This window comes from Telmatherina bonti (assembly GCF_933228915.1).
Source record: "Telmatherina bonti genome assembly, chromosome: 18".
Classification (NCBI taxonomy): Eukaryota; Metazoa; Chordata; class Actinopteri; order Atheriniformes; family Telmatherinidae; genus Telmatherina; species Telmatherina bonti.
This window is the reverse complement of record NC_136616.1, coordinates 23787665-23809470: the sequence shown is the minus strand read 5'-3', so window position 1 is coordinate 23809470 and position 21806 is coordinate 23787665. Positions and strand designations below refer to the sequence as shown.

Below are 21806 nucleotides of genomic sequence, written 5' to 3'. Positions count from 1 at the left end.
TACAGAGACTAGGCTCTCTCAGCAGGTGTTGGCTCGTATGTAGATATACTGTCTAAAACTAAAAAAAAGTGATACCCACAAAAGAAATTTTGCAGGCTCTGAAGTTGCAGCGCATCGTTCTCCTGTGCAGATATACCTCCTAAAACCCGAATGGTGATTTCTGTACTTACCATGGATTTCATCATTACAAGTTGAGGCTAAATTTCCAAACAAGCCTGATACTTCTGAAAACAAGCCCTCCTATGGAAAAAGAAACAAAACACCTTTTGCCTGCTATTAGAGAAAATGTGCAAATGCCTTCTTTGAATTGGCCAAGCTGAATGTTTTGCATAGTCTCATAGCTTAAAATAAAGAATAATTTCACAGTCATTGTTTCTGAGAACAACAACAAAGAAAAAAAAAATCTGTGGATTGACTTGAAACAAGTTAAAAGAAGAATCTGACAACTGGAATCCTTCTGCAGGGACAATGGGGTAAAGATCTTTCTAACAAAAACAAAGTGCTTTATTTAACTAGAAAATGTTTATACAAGGTGTGTTAGTTATCAAAGAGGTATTTCTGAGTGCTCCAGTACTCAACGTTTAGAGTGCACAAACTTCACACTGAGCCCCTCCCCTGCTTCTTTTATTAAATTGATTTAATTTAAACATGACAGTGGTTAACATAATACTCTTGTTTAAAGAATGTTAATGAAATGTCTTAAATCTTTTGGAAATCTTTAACCTGCAAAGCTATTGCTGGTAAAATAACACTTTTTTTGTGCCACTATTACTCTGTTTAATCGCTGTCCTCTTCCTAGAACTGAACAAGTCCCCCCCCCATGTTAAAATATGACCATTATTAATTCATTAATTTCCGAGCTTAGTCACTGGCTAAATTAATCAGAACTTCTCAGCAGTTTATAAATGCACTTAAAGGTTGCTTTCAACCATTGGGGTTCTGGCTGGTGAGATAATTCATTAAAGCACTCACTGTTAGTTCAGACTGGAAGAGGGCTGCGACTCAGTGGGTGAGACAACTGATGAGCTTGTCGCAGATGATCATTACCTTTGGCTGTGTTCCTGTAAGAGAACGAAGCCTCGTGTTTTGTTCTCATAACCTTGGAAACTTTATGTTAATGCCCTTTATGCCATGTGAAATAGAGGACCATTGGCTGCTTTCCCTTGCATAATAAGGACCCTTGAATCATCTGCTGCTGATCATTGGAATTTTTTTTCCCTACTCTTAATATCCCCAGCTTGAACATTACTGATGACTTTTCTATCCCTTGCGTAGGTACTATGGCATCTGGACATCTTCAGGCGCAGCTTGAGACAGCTACCTGGCCACTTCTGTCTGGGAGATTCGTGCATTTTTTGTGCGTTAAAGGTATGATGTAATCTACAGCGTATTTAATGATAGCAAGCACATGAACTAGTAGTGTTGCTCCTATTGGTCGTCACGGGTGTGTGTCTCATTAGGTCACATGTCAAGACTGCTCACTGAGCAGCGAGTGTGACAGCGATGTTTTCTGTAAACACAGCATCCCATTGTTCCCGTTCAAAACCACTTCTTTCTCTCTTCTTCAGGGTATTTTCTCCCAGTTCCAGCACAGTCGGGAGCGCGCCCTACCCTCTGACAACCTGCGTCATGCCTTGGCAGAGACCTTTAAGGACGAGCAGCGCTTCCAGCTGGGCTTCATGGATGATGCTGCCGAGTGCTTTGTAAGTTCCCGTGGCAACAGGGGTGTCCTAAAGGAGGGATGTGTTCATATTTGTGTGGTATCCTTGCTTCACAGTCAGGGTATTAGCAGTGCAACAAACTGTTTGGCGAGGTCACTGAAAAGAGCTTCTGTCCCCCTCTCCCCTCCCATCGCACACCCCTGCAACATCAGCGCATGATATCATGACAGTTTATATAAGCAGAAGTGATGTGTTTGAACCCTTATGTTTTGTTTTCTTGTATTAAATTAAAAAAAAAAAACAAAAACAAAAAACCGATCTTGTGTGCCTGGTTGGACTAGTTTTTCTTCAATCACTTCTAAATAATTTTATTCCCAAACACACTCAGCACAGATGTATCCTGACAACCATCTTGAAGATGAGTTGTTTATTCTCTCAGGAAGTCCAATTACACGGTAGATAAAGTGAAGCTAGAAAAACCAAAAGAGGACTTTAATGTGTCTGGAAAACAAGTAAATGACAACAAATGTTTCTGCATGCTTGGCTAAATACATCTGAAATGACTTTTTTTCCCCACACATCGTTACATTTCATTTTTTGCAAACATTTGTATGTGTCTGTGCTCCTTAAACTCTGGTCTAAAACTTCCTGGAAGTATAACCACTGAAATTGACTGGTGTTGCTCTTTTCTTCACGAGTAAATGTTTATTTTTGTTGATGATGCCATCAGTTTTTTAAATGTTTCTTTACTTGTCGTAAAGCGCACACTCATAACATGTTTCCCCTACCCTGCATGTCATTTGGCACGCAGGGTAAGTGATCTACCAGGAGACTGAAAACAGACTTGTTCACCAAATGAGACAAAATCTTACTTCTGAATGATTATATTGACAAATTTAGATAAACTTTATACCATATGTGTATATCTGTGACTGTACAAAGCTTGTCACAAACAAAACATAAAATATAACTACCAAATCTGTTTTTATTCTTATAATACTAGATAGAAGTGTTGATTGTTAATTAGCATCATGCTGTCTTGCTATTTAAATACATGTGAGCCAAAAGAGTTTAATTTTACTGTTCAGTTAGGAAACAAAACTGATACACATCACTCTCTTGTGTGTATCAGATGACACTATGACTGAATAATTCAGATTTGATCCCAGAAAACAACATTTCTCAAGCCACCCGGCCTTTGTCCTGATGTACAGTTTCAAACTGCATGCTGGCATATTTTGTTGTACAATAGCAGCTTGTTCCTTGCCAAAAAGTCTGAAGAGTGTTTCAGCACAGCACTCATTTTGCACTTGATCCACTTTCATTTTCAGTCATCTCCTCCTGTACCCTCACAAGCTCCTCGCCTTTTTTTTTTTCCCTGGATTGATTTGGAGCTTTCGCACCCAACTATTGTTGAGCAGTATGACAGCAGCATGGTCCCATGGCGTTTTTACAGTGTCAATATAAAGGTGTTACCTTCAGGCTTTTTAAAATTGCTGCCAGGAATAAACTAAAATTTTCCCCGTATGATATTTAAGAAAAAGATAACAATAAGATTTAAAAATACCTCTCCAGGTAAACAACCAAGAGACAACTGAATTCTTCAAACTGTTTCATCTGATGACTTATTGTGATTTTATCCATTTAAGTTATTCATCTATTCTTAAATAAGCATTGGAAAAATTATTTACATAAAATAAATGTCTTAACCAGCTGGTTTTTTACCGGTGAAGCTAAAACTGATGGCTGATAAACCACATGTATGTATGTACCACACAGTGAAGTTAAATACCTCTTTTAAAAAAAAACTCAACAGGGACTTTATAAGGTTTTAAAGTTACAAAAGTGTATAACTTGACATCTTCCTACCAGGCAGATCTGTTGCCTCGAGTGTTCAACATGTAATTCCCTGGCAGCAATGTTACTGAGGAGAATTTATGTAAGAAGTTGACCAGTGTCAGTTTAACAAGCTGCGAAGCTGCGCTTGTAACCTCTGCAGGCTTACCCAGCAGCCTGAATATTTAATAAACTCACGAGCATTTGGTGGAAACGGGAGGAAGCTAAAATAGCTTGTTGTTTAAATGTGACACATCTGCTGTTCACAACACGGTTGCTAAAATTTAACGTAAGGAAATGTGGCGTAATATTAGGACTGGAAGGGATCTGTCCTGTGTGTGAAATATATCCGGTTCTGTCGCAGGAGAACATCTTGGAGAGGATCCACCTGCACATTGTGCCTGAGGAGACAGATGCCTGCACGTCATATTCTTGTATCACACATCAGAAGTTTGCCTTGTCACTTTATGAACAGGTGAGCAGGATGTTTGAAAGCTTTTGGCAGCCTTTTTTTTTTTTTTTTTTTTTTTTAAATTATTTATTGCATTCCAACTTTGTTTCTTTTTTTAGGTGTTGACGTTAATTACACGGCCTCCGTTTTATTGTGTGTGTTTGAACAACCTCTACTGTTATGTACTGACAATCCAAACACAGTTAAGCTATTGTGAGGATTAAGCTTTACTTAAACACTCTTTCACACACAAACACACTAACAGATAAGTACATGACTTGCTGCTTAGGACACTGGAAATATTTTTAGGAGACACTAGGAGAAGCTAGTTTGACATTCACCTTGCATCCTACCTGTGCTGTGAGTTCTCTCCGGTCTTATCTTGGCTCTCTTCTTCTCGCTCCTTCTGTCTTTCTTTTCTTCCCCTAATAATATACTCTTCCATTTATATGCTGAATCAGCAATGGTGTGCGTTTAAAACAGTTTGTGTGTTTTCCCTGTTTTTTAGTGTGCAATGTGTGTAAAGTGAGACTCAGCTGCAACGTCATGCGGCGTCCCAGATCCCTCTGGGAGACGCTGCTGAGCAGCGAAGGCTCCAGGAAAACACATCATAGATACGATTGCACCATCAAACGAGTCTGAAATGCAAAGTTGGAAGGTTGCAAAGTTTTGTAGTCTCTCTTTAAAGTCAGGTTGCCTCAAAGGTCGTGTCAGATTCCACATTACTGCTGTAGTAGTAGGACTTGATACATTACAGACGCTCCTGAGCACAACACACACATCGCTCTGCCCTTTGGCTCCGATGCCCATCACTGACCATCCTTATCCCAAACCAGCGCTAACTCTGAGTCAAACAGACATATACCTTTGGACCAAAATTCACGGTGCTAGTTTAGTTTGTGTGTTTTGTTCCAGTTGGACTTCACAACACCAAATCATGGATATGATATCAGCACCTAAATCAAAATGGCTGAAGCCACACATATCAATGAGTAATTTTTCTCACGCTTGTAAAACAAAAAGGAAGAAAAAATAGCATTTCCGTACCTGTCCATGGCAGTGGTTTGTCGTGCTGAGATCACATCAGCTTATGTATTTTTTTTTTTTTTTCTTTTTAATTAATTTTTTTTTTTTCTGTAACTTTTTCTTTATGTTCGCTGACGTTCTACAATGTCCTTTACAGTCAGTGTGCCGGAGCTGCGGGGCGTCCTCCGACCCACTGCCGTTTACAGAGCTGGTGCATTACATCTCCACCACTGCACTCTGGTAAGGGACAAATCTCATGAAAACTTCTTCGCCTCCCCCTTTTCTCCCTCTCTCACCCCACTCATCAATCACTTTTCATGCTGCTTTGCATTATCACATCATAACTTGATGCTTTTGCTGACATTTATTGAGCATCGCTGATCCCTTTATTGCTTTTCCTTTTAATGCCTGTTTTCCTGTCTTCCTTCTGAAACCATGTGTCTCCTTCTTAGTCAACAGATGCAACAGCGTCGGGACGAGTCCTTCGGAGAACTGTTACAAGTAGCAAGTACGATTGGAGACCTTCGAAACTGTCCTGTAGGTGTTCTCTTTAATGTGTTTTGATGCAGTCCACATTGTAAGCAGCCGAAGTTGCTTTTGGATCATATTATGGTCTTATTTTTTATATCTTTTTGTTGTCTTCTAGAGCAACTGTGGCCAGAGGATTAGGATCAGACAAGTCCTCATGAACTCCCCAGAAATAGTTACCATAGGCTTTGTGTGGGATTCTGACCAGTCAGATCTCACGGAGGACGTTATCCGCTCACTCGGCCCTCATCTCAGTCTGTCAGCGGTGAGCCTGTTTTAACTTATCATCTACGTTTTTTGTAGCTTCCACCTAAATGAACAAGCTTAAGGAAGGCTATCAAAACATCCGACCTAATAAGAACTCTGAAGTGTTTTAGTGGAATATTTATATTTACATAACTGTTTCATCAGACTGCCGTCTGCTCTGCGGGAGGGTTAGCTTGTTTTGTTGCACTCGAACATATGTGGGAAATAAAGTGGGGATTTAGTTCTCTATAAGTCTGTGCTGTTGCATAAGCAGTTAACGCCCAATGTCCAGTTGGCCCATGCCGCTGATCAAAAAGCCCCTGCTGGCCTCGGTCAGCATGTCAAAGAGCCCCTCCTCTCATCTTTGTGTGCCTGGGTGTGTAAAGTGAACATGTGGGCTGCTGGATTCCACTCAGATGAAAGAGACTGAATGTGTTCAAGACTGTTTTTCTTTTCTTTTTTTAAAATTTATTAACACACACTTGATCTAAAAATGGTACAAATGTGTCCGAACTTGTCTCCTTTCTATCACTCAAGTATTTCCCTAGATTTCCATCTACATTTGTTTGCATTAAAATGAAACTTTAAATGGGCTTGACTTGTTAAATATTCATGATTAGCTTGTTTACATCAGCTCATAGTCTCGGTGCAGTTTCCAAGCAAAAAAATCTATCATTGTGGTTCAGATCAGGACACTGGACATTTTACATAACATTTTTTCACCCCTTTCTTTTTTTTATTGAAGTATCCAAACCCTTTTACATGACAGCTCCCTCTTAAAGATTTCCACAGCATACTCAGAAGAATTTGACTGACCCGCCCTCACATTACTGTGTCACAAAGGCCTTTATTCATAAGGGAGCATTTCATGTGACTTTATTGGGTGTTAAAGGGAACCCTCCACCCCCATGATTCACTTTGAAATGTGTTGTTTTCCTTTTTTTTTTTTTGGAGACTGTGAGGGGGAGTTAAGCAAATGAGTGTACAGCAACATGGAATGGACTACTTAGCTGTGTCCTTGTGCTGTCTGTGAAACAAAATTGCAAAAAAACCAAATTCTTGTACAAGTAAGATTACGGAGTAAAGTTGTTGCAAAAAGTCAAGATCTGCTGAGAGTGCACTTATTTAAAGTAGCCCCAATATGGATGAATATCAAATCACAGCTGGTCAATTCTCTCTGACGGTTATCTGAAACTAGACGGTTTGTAAATATTTGTGCTTGTGGACGCAGCTCTTTTACAGTGTGACAGATGAGCATGCCAAAAAAGGAGAGCTGCAGCTCGTGGGCATGATCTGCTACTCCAGCCGTCACTACTGTGCCTTCACTTTCCACACCAAATCTTCCAAATGGGTCTTCTTTGATGACGCAACAGTGAAAGAGGTGAGAGAATGTGCGCTAGTGCTGAAATAATGGGCCAGTTTAACACCAATCATCTCATGCATTTGGTTTCACGTTGTTGGGTTTGGATGTGTGTTTCAAACAGTGAAACATAATGTTGGGTTCTCAGAGGATATTTGTTTATGTTCTTCTTTGTTTTTTTTTTCTAAAACATAATCGGTTTAGCACAAACAAATATATTATTCTAACCTAAAGTTTGCATTTTGATATGCTGGTTTACCATATTCTGTTTCACACACAGCAATGCTAAGCAGTAATCTATAAGTCTATAAGTCTACTTAATGTCCAGTGGAACAACATCCATTGCACTTCCTGGTCCCTCTAGCCTGATGTATGACATGTATCATCCTAAAGTCAGCCAAAAGTCCCACCGCTATTTCTATTGCAAATCCCCAACTCTGTTTTACAAAGTCCTGCAGTATTAAAGTGTGGCTTAATCATTAAACATCCTTTTATGGATCCCTTTGCTTGTTGAAGTGAAGTGGTCCCTGCTAAACTGCTGTGTATTTGTGTGTGTGTGTTGCATATCTTTGTGTTGAAGTGTGTTTTATTCTTATATACATATTTGGTTGGCTACTTTTTATACTTCTAGTACACCAGCTTGAAATCTTCTTATCCGTTCCCTCCATTTTCCTTTATGTCTAGTACATTTTCATGATGTGAGCACGCCTTTTGTCTCAAATCCTCACATTTTTTCTCTGGGACTGTGGTGCATTGGCTGGCTGGCTCTGCGTCAATCCTTCAGCAGCTTGTGCTGTGTGTGCAGCCCCTCCCGAGTGAGATGAAGGCGCTACAGTATTCAGCTCTCCTGCCAAGTGAATACCTGGATAAAAAACGGCCAGCAAATCAGAGACTCCCCCCAAAACCCCAGCCAGAGAATGACTGCTGCAATGTAGCTCCATCATGACAACATTTATATTACAATGCAAACACAATACTTGCTGGGAGGAGGAGTTTTGATTTGGTGGGGTTTTTCATAATTTGGCAAGGGAAAGTAAAACAAAATCATTTATATGGAAGAAAAAAATGTGTTTTTATGTGTTTCTCATCTTCTCAGTTGCAATCGCATTGGTTTTTTCCCCAGCTCTTATGTTTTCCCCCCTCCCACTTTCTCCTCCCCCCCTCTCCCCCTGTCATTTGCTTAATTAAGGAGTACAAAAGCATCTGTTTGCCTGCAGCCTGCCTTTGTGGCTCCTTAATGTCGAGACATGCACCCAACACAGCCTAACTAATGTGACTCTATATATTAGCCTTACTAATATATACAGTATATATAATAGAAAACAACTTGTAAAACTAATATTTAGATTACGAATAACTCTAAAATCAAGTTAAAGTTGCTTATTGACTTCTTTGTGATGCCACTGCAGCTTGGAATGAGTTATTTGTTCCATTTCTCTACCTTTTTAAATTGCATTGGATCACAGCTGTTTGATTAAGATAAAAACATCCTGTAACATAACTTCTTTTTTTCTTCATTTTTTTTCCCCCATTTTTAATTTAGATTGGGTCCCGATGGAAGGATGTGGTAAGCAAATGTATCAAAGGTCACTTCCAGCCTCTCCTACTTTTTTACTCCAACCCTGATGGAAGTGCCATCGCCACAGAAGATGCCTCAAGACCAAACAGCAGCCATTCCCACGACAAGACCCCCATCAATGGAGAAGCACAAGGTAAAATTTACTCTATAATTGTTACTTTCTTGGTTCTGTACTTCTTGATGTTCATCTTTATTAGAGTAATATCCCTATTAAAGCTATCTTAAAGGTCATCTTGTTGACATTTAAAAGAAAATCAATGGTGTATCAGGTGAGATGAGGTGTAGACAGAATGTTGTTTTGCGGGGTTGAGATCTATTTATCCATGTATTATGCTTGATGTATTTTACTTTGCATTCACTTGATTTAATCACACCCTAATTAAACCATTTCAATAATGTGATGTCCTGCTGTAAGTCACCCAGTAAAGTATATATAAGCTCTGTCAACACAAGAAGAAACTTTTTTTTTAAGCACTAGTTGGAGATTAAATAAAGCATAATAGTTTTGCAACTGGCTCAAGCAAGTACCTTTAGTTGGAGTTGAATGTTAGACTACCAACTGAATGATCTCCTTTCTGTCTGATGTTTACACTGCTGTTGGATCAAGGGTTTGCCTTTCACTAAATGTTACCTTATTTGGACATTTTAAACCAGCTTGTTGACTAAAAGTCTGCAATTATGAAACAACAATGCTTTCTATAGTGTAAATTGTTAAATCCTGCAGATTACATCTGCTGTGAGGCGGTAATGACAATTTGTTGATGACGACAGCTCAGCGTCTTTGCTGTTAGGATTATATTTGCCTGGATTTGTGTGGTTGGAGAGATTTTTTTTATCCTTTTAAAAGATCCTCCTCCATCTCTCCATACTGGCTGTGCCTCAGTTCCAAGCTGTGGCAGCTGCTCACTGTCCATCAGGACTGAAAGGGAGCCTGACTAAACTAGATGCTTCTCCAAAGATGAACCATGTTTTAAGTTTGAAGAGATTTTCTTTGTTTTGTTTTCAGGTAAAACCTATATATTTGCTGATAATTGCATGAATTATTTACCTGTCTAACACATTTTATTGTGTAGGAAAAAAAGAAGAAGCCAGTTTACAACTACAGCAGTTTTAGTTTGAATTTTTTTATTCTTCCTTCTGCAGACTTTGAGTCTCCAGTCCCAGTCCCCAAGAAACTGGACCTCACCAAAGAGAATCTAAAGACTCTGCTGGGCCACGACACTCTCAAACAGAAGACTCCTTCAACCCTGAGCAGGGGCAGTGCTCAGACAAGTGGAGGACGGGGACCAGGTAAAGAGAAAACTGACGGACTAATAACTGAATAGCTGTGAAACAGATTCAATGGGAATCAAGTTTGAGGACATGAAAAGTGGTCCATTTAGAGATGTGAAAGAAGAAAATAAACATAGAAGCATAAAGGAGACAGTGCTTTAAATAAAAGTGTGCAGAAAGCTTGATGAGTCACACTGTGAGATAGCCCCCCCCACATTTATTTATTTATTTATTTATTTATATATTTATTTTAAATAAATATTTTTGTCCGCAGAGCTTGGCAACAGACACAAATCTGGCACAACAAGAAGAAGAGTTAATTAAATGTCTTTGCTGTGAAACTAAATCTGGCTGTAGTGGTAATGCAGATGAGATTATTTACCTTGTTGATGAGAAAGGTCACTAAGGGATGCCAGTTCTGCACAGACTCGGGGTCAAGACACAAATATTAACACAAGTAAACTGACTTATCTTGCATTTTGTTCCAGATAGTTTCTTTTATGTCTGATTGTGTGAAGTTGTGAGCGTCCTTGAACTGTTTACTGTTATTCTCCTTTCCTGAATGCAGCTTGAAGAAGACATGCCAACAATTAATAACAGCTTTCGTAAATCGCAAATAAAATTAAATAAAAAGTGATTGAACATAAATTCAAATCTTTTATTTATTTATTTTGCTGCTTTTTAAAAGATCGAAAGCAACTGAGCTGTCCTGCTCCTCTTCCCTGAGCTTCTTTGTGAAGCCAACAAAACTGCATTATGATGACATTTTACAGGGTCATGACTAATCATGGCATTTCCAAGTGAATGTCTGCCAGAGGCAGGGCTCAGACGCTTCTGCATGGTCTCCCTGCTGCATTTCCCCTCATGTAGAATGAAAATCCACAATATACATCATTACAATGATGTGCCGTGAAGTACCTCAGTCTACACACTCAGCAGCTGCTTTTGATTTTCAGGGAAAACTGGAACTAGTGATCCCAAGAGTCGCCTCAGGGAGATTTCCAAAGAAGTAGCCCATAGAGCAGGAGAGTGGCGGGGAATGCATTCATCCAGAAGAGACACTGATAGGAGCGGTCATCGGAGGCTGGACACGCGCTACAGAGGTGAGTTGCTGGTGTGTACAGATCAAAAGGAGACTGCAGATGCAGCACTGTACACATACGCAGGGATTATCAAGTGTTGGAATAGCCTTCCATTTCCCTAGCCCTTATGTAACCTTCAGTTTTTGAGAAATGTGTCAGAAAGGGGATTAAATGCTGACGTCTGTTGGAGCCAGTCTTGATCCCCCCCCCCTCTTAGAGTCAGAGCCGCTGGTTTCCCCTCTGTGTTTGACTATTAACAAATAAATACAGCAACTGCTAAGCAGATTAGAGCAGAGAAGATGACATATAGATATAAATGATGGGTGAATTTACTCCAGAATTGACATTTATGCAACTTTTACTTGTAAACTGTGTATTTTCTCATCAGTGTATTAAGTGATTTACTCTTTAAGCCTCCTTTGTTACTGAGTTACTCACAGTGAAGGATCTAAATTGGGATGATTGAGAATCATTTTTTAACATGCATCAAAACCATTGTCTTGGTAAAAGACGACAGCGTTAAAGGTGTGGCAGACGGCACCACTACAGGTGACAGCACTCTCGCACAGGCTGACAATTAGCTGAAAAGTTTTACTGAGAAACAAAAAATTCAAGAGAAACTTGAGCAACTTTGCAGCATACATTAAAAGTTGAAATTAACTTGAAGTTTTAAACACTAGTTTCATAGTTTTGAAATATTTTACATCACCGGGACAATGGTCCACATCTCTTTGGACTGTTGATACCTTGGAGCTGGCAGGCGAAGCCGTCTGCAATCATACATGCGATGAAAAACTCCAGACAGCCGCGTTTGAAATGATTTAGCTGTGGCACATAGTCTGCCAAGTCAAAAGTGACAGGGACTCAATCTTTCGTGGGTTTATATTCTGGGTCTGACACTTGTTTTAATTACTAGATGCACTTATTTTACAGTCAAACGCTACAGCAGATCTTTTTTTTTTAATGCTATTTAAATGTTAACACTAATACAGTGCATAGAGGGTCCTTTAAAGCTGGTGCAAGTAATCTTTTTTTTCCTCTGGGTGAAGCGGTTCCTCGTCCTGATATCTCATCTATACATTTTGGAATTATGAACAACAAGAAATCTAGTTAGACCCCTCAGTTTACTGTAAATCTGTAAAAAACTGACCAATCAAAACGTTCATTTCTTATATTTCGTAAGCTTCTTCATGGCTGAGAAAATGCAGGAAGGATTTCCCCGATCCGGCTCGGTTTATTTGCCTCCTCCTGCTAAATAGCCGAGAAAGAGAAAATCGTTGGTGAGAAAAAGCTGTGAACTAGAAAAGCACTCAGAGCGCAAACTTCCACCACAGTTTTAAAAAATATTCCTGGATCCAAACAGTGATCAGGATCTCCACAAAAATGAAATCTGTTCTTCCCTTTTAAATTTCTAACAACTTCAAAAAAAATTTATTAAAAGCCCTCCATAACTTTTTGAATTATCTTGAACACAAACAGATAAACACTGGTAAAAACATAACTTCCTGAGGGAGGTAAGAAAAAAGCCTTGGACCAGAGAAGGAGCCAAGACAGGGTGCTACTTTCAGATCTTGCTAGCTCCCCAACATCACCTACTACAGCTTTAAGCTTAACATGAAGAAAATAAATAAGTTAGATGAGCCTTAAAACTTACTCAATCTAAATTAGATAAGAACTGTGCATAATTCTGGCATCATCTAAGAAGCAGAAATTTTAAGTATTTTTTTTTCCCTCAACATCACCTATCAAAAGTTTAAACCTTTATCTGTTGTTAAAGATCCTATCAAGGCTGAAAGTTACCTTTTTAAATGCACATGCATTTGTAGCACACCAACCACATTCACACGTTTATTTATACGCAGAAAAACGTGATGACACATTTTGTTCAAAGTACCAGCATGGGTGTTTATCCATGAGGTGGCTTCCTTCTGTGCACACACCACAGAAGAAAATTGACTCCTAGTGGCTGTAATTTACACCTTCCTGTCATCCGAAGACAGAAATGCCACTAACTTTGCTGTTGTCATGGCCTTCCCACACTTTCTGTCCGGCCTCCTGTGTTCTTCATCACAGCTTTCTATCTTGATGTTAAGGTGTCAGTGTGGGTCCATTTTCTGCTGTGGAAATGTTATTTATGATGCTTTTGGTTTGGTGTTGAGACGTTGCAATCTGATAAAATTCAGTTAAAAAAATCAATGTTGGGTTGTTTGAGTCTTCTCTATTGGTCATGAATAGCCAAATTACTTAAATTACTTTTAAAAAAAAAAAAAAAAAGTGCTCATTGCTGAATTCTTAAGAATATTGATTTAAATTGTTGAAGTTTCCAGTCAGAGCTCTAATAAAACCCCTTTCCACAGATCCAGGTCAGGACAGAACCTACTCCCGCTCTGCTTCCCCCCCAGAGAATGGCTTCAAAAAACACATTGACACTCGACTGTACAGCAGTCAAGGAAAAGGTCCCACCAGGACTGAGCGCACGCCGCAGCTCGGTGGCCGGTCCTCTCATGAACCCTCTCACTTCCACTCAAGAGTCCAAGTGTTGCCCAGTGTTCCCATTGTAAAAAGTGGCCATTATAGCCGGAGAGTAGAGCATATCTCCAATGGATATGACACTGACAGCAGCCAAGACTCCCGAGAGCGGAATGGAGGTAACAGCCGCAGCAGGTCCAATCGTCCGTGGAAACCCATGCGAGAAGCGCTAAACGTGGACAGTGTTTTAAGCAGCATCGATGACGGAACTTCCACAGGCGAAGAGCGAAGGCAACACAGCCCGCGGAGGAGACCCAGTAGTCAGTCGCCATCGCGTGACCGAGAGCGAGATAGAGATTTTACATGGGGAGGCCGGGAAGAGCGCAAACCCAAGAGCCTAATGACCATTTACGAGGACGAACAAAGGCATGAAACTCGGGGCAGCCGAAGCTCGTTGGACTCAGACAGCAGGGGAGGCCACAACGACAAGGACCGATCCAAGAGCTCGGCAACACTTAAAGTGCACAATGAGAGCTGGAAGTTTCAAAGAACTGAATCTGGATATGAAAGTAGTGACAGACTCAGCAATGGCTCGGCAAACCTCGACTCCCCTGTTGTGGAGGGCCTCTCATCCAAGGACCTTCAGACCATACCTGAGCTGAGGTAAAATGATCTGTTTCTTTTGCCAGCAGTGCTCCAAAACATTGTGTTTTCAAGTATGACAGAACTAGGCTGTTTGTTGACAATATTTACAATTATATCCCTGTACTAATGACCTCATAAGGGCTGTTTTTCAACAGCTAAACACTAAAAACTGTTGTAAGAATGAGAAGACCAATTTAACATGAATGTGCACAAGGCACTTTGTATCATTCCTGGCTGTTTCTTAGCTTTAGCTGACGGCTAGAAGAGCGCTTGCAGATGGCTCAATTTGAGCCTGTCTGATATTATATGAGTGTTTTCTTAAGCATCCCCTCTTAATCATATAGTTTAGGGCTTAAAGGTGCATTGTTTTGTTATTTTTTGCTTCTTTTCCAATTATATTTAGTGCATTATATTTAATTTTATAGTTATTTTAAAGACTTCATAGGAAATACAAAACACTTTTACATGTGAGTTTGTTGTCTTTATATTTGTTCTGTCTTTATCAGCATACGCTGCTACATATTGATAAGTCTGTACTGTATATCTGGAATGTAATAAGTTAATTTCCCTTCTTATTCGACTTGGAGGGATTTTCTTCCCTCTAAACTGGGATGTTTAGGAACAGTTTGTAGCATTAAACATCACATGAGTGATTTTATTTTCATTTCAGGGATGCCTTCCCTCAAAGAGGACGTGATGATTACAAGACTGATGTGTTGTACTCAGCATTTTCTGTTGGTGAGTAACTCGGCCTCTCTTAAAGTAGTTCAAGAAGATCCATGATGTTTGTGTTTCCTAAAATCTAGAAGAAAGATTCATTTTTCAAATGTGATTTGTAAAATTTGGTCTTCAGGTTTCAGACTTGGCTTCTATGCTGATTATATTTCTTTTTGTCTGTTGTAGACTTGCGTGTGTTGTAAATACCTGCAGTGTTACGATAGCACCCACCAGTTTCCTTGATTTATTGTTTCATCAGCAGTGTTAAGGTCACAGCCTGATTGAAGGGATATAGTGTGGAAATAGGTGTTTTGGCTCCTGACTGGCTGGCCTTGACCACATTTTTATCCCCTGAGTAAAGTCTATGTTATTTAACTTATAACAAAATGTACTTTGTTTTTTTTTGTTTTTTTTTATCGATTCCTGTCTTCAGTAAAGAATGTTATCTTTAAAAGGCATAACTTATTCAAAGTAGCCAAAAAATCGGTTGTGAAAATGTGTTTGGACCACTGCTGTTAAGAGAAAAACAGAAATGATGAGTTGCAATGAGTCATGTTGCAAAGATGCAGTAAAATGTCTTTTTTATCTTCTGGAACAGAGATGAGATGACGCGAGCAGGTTTATCGTAGAGACATCCTGTACATTATTTATCTACCAACCAATATGCAACACCACCACGGCGGAAAAAGCAAATAGCTATTAAATTAAGAAATACCTTTGCCACCTTGTACATTTCTCAACAGGAGACACAGAATTAATCCTGAATTAGAGCTGAGGGCCATCCGGCTGTGCCCTGCCAGGCAGAAAATACCATGACTGGAGCTGATGATGGTGTTCAAATACTGCTCCGATGGAGTTATAGCAGGCTGCTTTAAAAAAAATCCCCAACAACTTCAGAATCCTGTCTTTATTTATTTTTATTCAGTTATATATGGATTTAACACAAGTTTGGAAATGGAAGCAGTGTGTTGTTTTAGCACAGCAGAGATCTCAGGCAAGCATAGACACGTGTGCCTTCGCTGTTTGACTACTTGAACATTTTTATGACCTCAGAAAACTTTGCCATGGTTGTGCAGAGCTGTGTGTAAACAACTAGAATCACTCAGAGAGCCCATATGTCTGCAAGATGATTGAACTTTTTATCTTTTTGCCAATGATTGTGGGATTTTGTTAAAAGTTAAAAGCTTTACTGGCAAAGTTATTCATATCTCCCCATGAGCTGGTGCAAACCTACATCAGCCAACTGGTGAACACAAACCCTGCATCGTACCAGCGTCTGTGTTCAAGTGTACAACTTGTCCTCATAGTTTTGACTGCTTCGCCTGCCAAAAATGATTCTCAGTGTCATACAGTTATATTGATACTTTCCATAGCAAGGCTAGAAAAGGATATGAGGTGAACTTAGTGGCGGTAGGAATGAACAAATGCCCTTTTGTCTGTTCACCATCACATCAGGAACAGGTCCTGAACTAGAAACAACAGCCAACCATCAGCAGACATTTGTTATTGTTACTGTAACAAACCATGTTATTGTATTTTTGGCATCTAGAAAAAAACAACAACCATGTGTTATAAAAGGTTATAAAATTAGTCACCAGTCACAAATTGATCTGAGAATATTTCGAAGGACTCCAAGGTGTACCGTGTGTCACGCTTGATACCCGCAAGCCAGTTGTCGCATCCCTCTGGGATTTTGTGTCTTTTTGGTCGTGTGAAGACTGGTCTTCTGTTGAGGAACAACTGTGTGGCCAACAACAACACAGATTTTTGTCATATTCAAAGGAAACTGTCTGAAAATCAAAGGAAAATCTATGAAGATCTCCAATGAAAATTCAATCGCATTATGATTTAGTAGGCTTTTTTTCCCCCAGATGTTTACGCCTGTAAAGATTCATTAAGAAAATTCCTGGATCAAGGTGGTGAAATTTGGAAAATTTCCTGAAATTTCATCAAAATCTGTCCATTATTTTATGATTTATGCTCCTAACAGACAGACAGACACTGCTGTAGTGGAGGTAGTTATAACAGATAACAGTTATTAGTTATTGATAACAGATATTCAGCTCTCATATAGAAACCCTGGTATCTTTAATCTTGCATTCCAGTGGTACACTTTTCTAAAATGTTGTAAGACTTATTACATTTAAAAAGTATCCACAGCTTTGCATAGATGGCAAACATCAACATCTGGACATGCTACATTGTTAACCAATAAACCCAAACCTCAGGCTTCTGAGCTTCATTCTCCATTGGCTATTTTAAGCTCTGCGTGGAATATTTACACCCTGCTGCCGACAAATTGTATTGACAAGCTGCAGTAAATGTGTCCAGAGTCAATTTGGCTGGAGTTCAGTTGTGCAAGCTGCAGATTCCAGGAGTCTCATAATGTCTAGTTGTCTGGTTTTCCTGTTTGAGATCATTTCTAATTCCGACATTCATTCTTGGCAATTTCTTTAATGATCCTTTTGATCATATTAATAATAAACCCTCGATCTGAACTTGGTCTCATTTCACCTTCAGGGACTCATCATGACTCCACATAAACTCACTGTAAAAACTGAAAAATCATCTGCGTTGTGGCCATAAATATGGCTCTGTTTTCATGCAAAGTTGTGAAAATCTGCACGTTAATAACATAAAATAAAGTTAATGTGTTTAAAGCTGTAAGACTACTTGCCTAGTCGGGTTGTTGGTGTCACTTAACAAGCAAGAAGCTGATGTGATAGTAGGGAGTGTAAATGCCATGGGATGAGTTTACATGCGCAGTGATTGCATACCTGTGTCATGTCAGCACACACACACACACAGACACACAGAGGCAATGGGAGCTGGTTAAATTTGCTTTCCACTCAGGGGCTCATGAGTCACTGCAAATAAAGAAGCACTTCTCATAAATGATTAACATATTTAACATAAGCCAGATTACCGAGGAGTCAAAAGCTTCTTTTTATATTTTTGTTTAACTCTTGTCACATGACTTCTGTATTTCTCTCCTTTAACACTTCAGTAACCTTATAGAAGATAAGCAGAGCTCCCTAAACAGGTGCCTTTCTTTAACACTCCCACACTTGTTCTTTATGCTGGGAAGGGCCCGGAAGAGCTTCTATGTAAATCAGAACTAATCACTTACTCAGTAGGAAAAATACTTATATGCATACTAAGCAGTTTGACTGTGTGTTTTTTAACCTTATTGAACAACTTGACTTTATGCTTTCCAGTTCATGTGGGAGCGCAAGGGGAATTTTATGGAGCACTACTTAGCACAGTGTACGTAGATGGGACGGTGATTGCTGCAGAAACACGGCTTAATCCTTGCAATCACACATGGAGGGTTTCCCAGTCAAGTGCAGTAGGCCATACAAACAGCAAGACGTTGTGGGTACATCTGCTTAGCTGGCATCTTCTGAAGTCCCGGTAATACCAAAACTCTGCCTGCATGAGTATTTTCTGGAAATCAGCCACAACCGAAACAGGAAGAACTGTTGAACATAATATCTTGTCTTAAACTCTTAAAAACTGCAGCAGACAGACTTGCAAAGCAAAGGCACAGTAGCCTCGCCCTGCTGATCCAGCTGCTTTCTCCTGAAAGGTTGGCAGCGGGGCCTGTGATGATGATAATAACATGAGGATTTTCTGAAGTCAAAGTACTGTAAACTGCATCCCTCTTTGTTTTGACAATCATATTGTTACAGCTGCTTGCCAACATTGCAGATCAGCAGCATCAAATTGTGAATGCCCACATGGGCTTAGTGGCTTAAAAATGCAATAGTGTGGAGGGGGATCTAAAGTCTGGAGTCTGACCCCGGCGTAATTGCATGCCAGCACAAAGGATTTAGCCACTAATGCTTTGAGAGAGTGAGCAGGGAGGGGGGGAACGGAAGGGGCTATGCTGACACATGACAGATGCTTGTCAGCCACTCACTCTTATTTGTCCTGTTAGTCAGCTGTTGTCCGTCCCAGGTTGTGTAAGTCACACCCATCATGCTAGCAGCCCCGACCCAACCAACTGGTTTCTAAATTTGTTTGGACTCGCATGAAAAATGGTATCATAATACAGTTACATTTCTTTTAGCACAGCTGACCACAAGAATGAGTCATGTTTGTTCTTTTTTTTTTTTCTTTAAAGCGAGTCCTGTTTAATTACTAAACCAGTGTGAGTTCATCCAGGGTTTTGTTCTATTAGGACTGTTAGCTCTAAGCTAACTGGGCCTGGACATGAACCCACATTCCCTTTGAGGGGCCATGTACTTTGGCTGGATCAGACAGTCAGAGTGGTACACAGGGGGCCTGAGGGCGCTCTGCCAGACTAGCTGCTTTGATACTTCCTCTCCCACCACCAGGCAGAGGGCCTCGCCGTGACCCCTGTTAGATAACATATCTTTGCTGGAGACACAGGAAACAAACAAAAAACAAAAACGTACTGTAGCTGTGTTCAAATAGAAACCCATCCCAGATGTTCCACCATCTAGGGCGTATTTTGTTGTAAAACACTGATGAGAATGTATTTTTTTCTCAGCTGAAAGGGGCAGAAAATCTCCAGATCTGCATGACTCCAACTTCCTGTCTGGCCAGCCGTTGCAGAGGTAATAAAAAAAAAAAAATAAAAAAAAAAGCTCTGTTGGTAAAATGTTTCAGTTAATTGTTACAAGGTGAATGCATTATTTTTTTCTTTGTTTTTTTTGCACTTTAAACAGAAAAAAGGCCTTCAGATACACACCCGGGGTGTTGGAAAAGAACAACGGCCTGGATAGCGAGCAGGATGAAAACATGGATGGCAGCCCTGCGAGCCCCGTGCCTCCTTACTTAGCCAAGACCAGCAGCTCTGAGTGGAACAGCTCAGATGACCTTACTGGACCTTTCTCTGAGCAACAGGAGACTGGCTCTGCCCATGTAGACTCCTACTCACACACCTACCTGCCACCTTTACCCCCTAAGGCTTCTGGCAGCATTCACCCCGACCTAACCGGCATTAGCTGCCTACCACCAGAGGTGCCAGCAAGGTCGAGCCCCCGCAGTGAGCCTAAAAACGGCTTGTCCCCTCTCTTGCACACTACGCTCCGGCGGTGGATTGAGACACCTGCCGAGCACAGACTTTCATCTGACGCCAGCTCCAAGTCGGGATCATCAGACCAGGAAAGGAACGATCTGTCGGCCAGCGAGAGCGAAGACAGGTTACCCAGTCCAAATCCCAGACGGGACGATGGCACAGACTCCGCCTCTCTGAAGGATATGGTTCTTCCCACCACCTTTTTTTCTGTGGATGGCTGTATGACAGACACCTACCGGGCCAAATACCACAAGAGGCCTGCTTTGTCCATGAAAGCGGAGGACCATACGTCGTCAGGAGAGAGCGATGTGGAGGGAAGAGGGCTCCCTTTTACAAACGCTCAGCCTGCAGATCCTTCCAGAAGCAGAGCAGAATCAGGTATGAAAGAGCCCAGCACACTTCTGTTCATTATCTGGAGACCAACGGTTGGCCAATAAAGGTTTTAAGTCTCATTTGATTCACTGACTTTTGTTTAATAAGTGTGATTGAATCTCTTAATCTTGTTTTGCAGGCTATTCCACAACAAAAACAATTGCAAAGTGGAATCCAGTTACTCCAAAGGGACTCGACGAGCATGGGTATCTATGATTGTAGCAACAAAACCAATGAACTTTGAGTGATTCTGTGACTGGATGCTGGGAGGAACGAGTTTGGTTTTTTTTTTTTTTTTTAGCAGAGATATGTGTTAGTAGCAGAAGGCTGAAAGTTAAACTGGATGAGAAGATTGTAGAAATGAACAGACTTCTTAAATTAGCCCTGTGGCTACTGATGACAGCTTTGAATCATGAATTTGCACAGTGGAGGGGGGGGGGGGGGGTGTTTAGTAGATTCTGCTGGACCGCTGCAGCTCAGAGGGTTAAAACGGTGAAGAATGTGTCGCATAAAGCTACTTTACCACACAACAGACTGAGGTTTTTGGTTCGTTTTACTATTTTACATTAAGGGCAAATAAGTTGATTCCCATGTCTTTTCCTCACACATCTTATGGGATTGTTTGTTTAACCACTTTCATTTCAGTGTTATGGTGGGTCTGCTCCAATTCTGTCAGCTTATTACACAATCTGTGTGTCAGTCAGTGGGTTTTGAATAATAAAAGATTCAAGTTATTGTCAGAACATGTTTTCTGGAGATTTCCAGGTATCTTGGCAAAATGGATCCCAATGATCTGTTCGACTCACATTTGGGCTTTGGCTTAGAGATATACATACTGTTGAGGTGGAAATGCAAACTAACCAAGTTTCCTGCTTGATGGTAGAGTTTAATAAGCAAAACTCTTTGCCTCAAACTCTGAGCATTGAGGACCTGATGACTGCGGGACATCTTCAGTGATAGTTACACTGAGACGATGGGTAAATTAAAACAGATTACTTATGTAGTAGAAACATGTTTAGGACCTCCCTGCTGTCATTGTTTTAAAGTTATGAATTCCTGTCTCTTCCATGTCTGTGCACTGTTTTTCTAGGTTATGTTTTCTTTTAACACTCCTTACAGTTGTAATTATGGTCTTTGGAGAATTGCTTTATTTCTGTTTGCTGCTGGTTGCATGTGTTAACTTCCAGGATGATTTAACAATCTTGTCTCTGGATCGGACTCGCTTTCTTTCATTTTTTCTGTTTTAAAAGAGCGGCGTTTGATAGAGCTGCTTTCACTTGTTTCTTTTGGTTCAGATGTTTTATGTATGCAGCAGACTAACGCACAGTGCCTTTTGTATTTTTCTATGTGAAGGTGACACAAAATTTGGAGCAACGATTTGTACAGTTTGACTTTAAATGATTTTTTTGTAAAATTAAATTTTTATTAACAAATGTTAAATAAACAGCTTTATTTAACCGCGTGTGTGTCAAGCTTTATATCATAAACAAAGTAAAAAAAGATGCAGTGCTCATG

At 40.2% G+C, this 21806-nt stretch overlaps 1 protein-coding gene across 2 annotated transcripts in view; it reads left to right on the top strand.

Moving 5' to 3' along the window:
* The window catches only part of usp53a (ubiquitin specific peptidase 53a), a 28337-nt gene extending 7709 nt beyond the window's left edge, over window positions 1-20628 (top strand). Inside the window, exons 3-17 of one of the 2 annotated variants that reach the window (XM_079257292.1) lie at window positions 1276-1368; window positions 1569-1703; window positions 3862-3972; window positions 5132-5214; window positions 5427-5511; window positions 5621-5767; window positions 6980-7129; window positions 8652-8820; window positions 9831-9977; window positions 10916-11062; window positions 13405-14173; window positions 14826-14893; window positions 19389-19455; window positions 19567-20297; window positions 20431-20628. In XM_079257292.1, the coding sequence (XP_079113418.1) occupies window positions 1276-1368; window positions 1569-1703; window positions 3862-3972; window positions 5132-5214; window positions 5427-5511; window positions 5621-5767; window positions 6980-7129; window positions 8652-8820; window positions 9831-9977; window positions 10916-11062; window positions 13405-14173; window positions 14826-14893; window positions 19389-19455; window positions 19567-20297; window positions 20431-20507 (2979 nt within the window). In that variant the 3' untranslated portion in view covers window positions 20508-20628. Of the gene's footprint in view, window positions 1-1275; window positions 1369-1568; window positions 1704-3861; window positions 3973-5131; window positions 5215-5426; window positions 5512-5620; window positions 5768-6979; window positions 7130-8651; window positions 8821-9830; window positions 9978-10915; window positions 11063-13398; window positions 14174-14825; window positions 14894-19388; window positions 19456-19566; window positions 20298-20430 lie in introns of both variants that reach the window. The other variant, XM_079257291.1, reaches the window with a different exon arrangement.
* Window positions 20629-21806: the final 1178 nt, after the last annotated feature.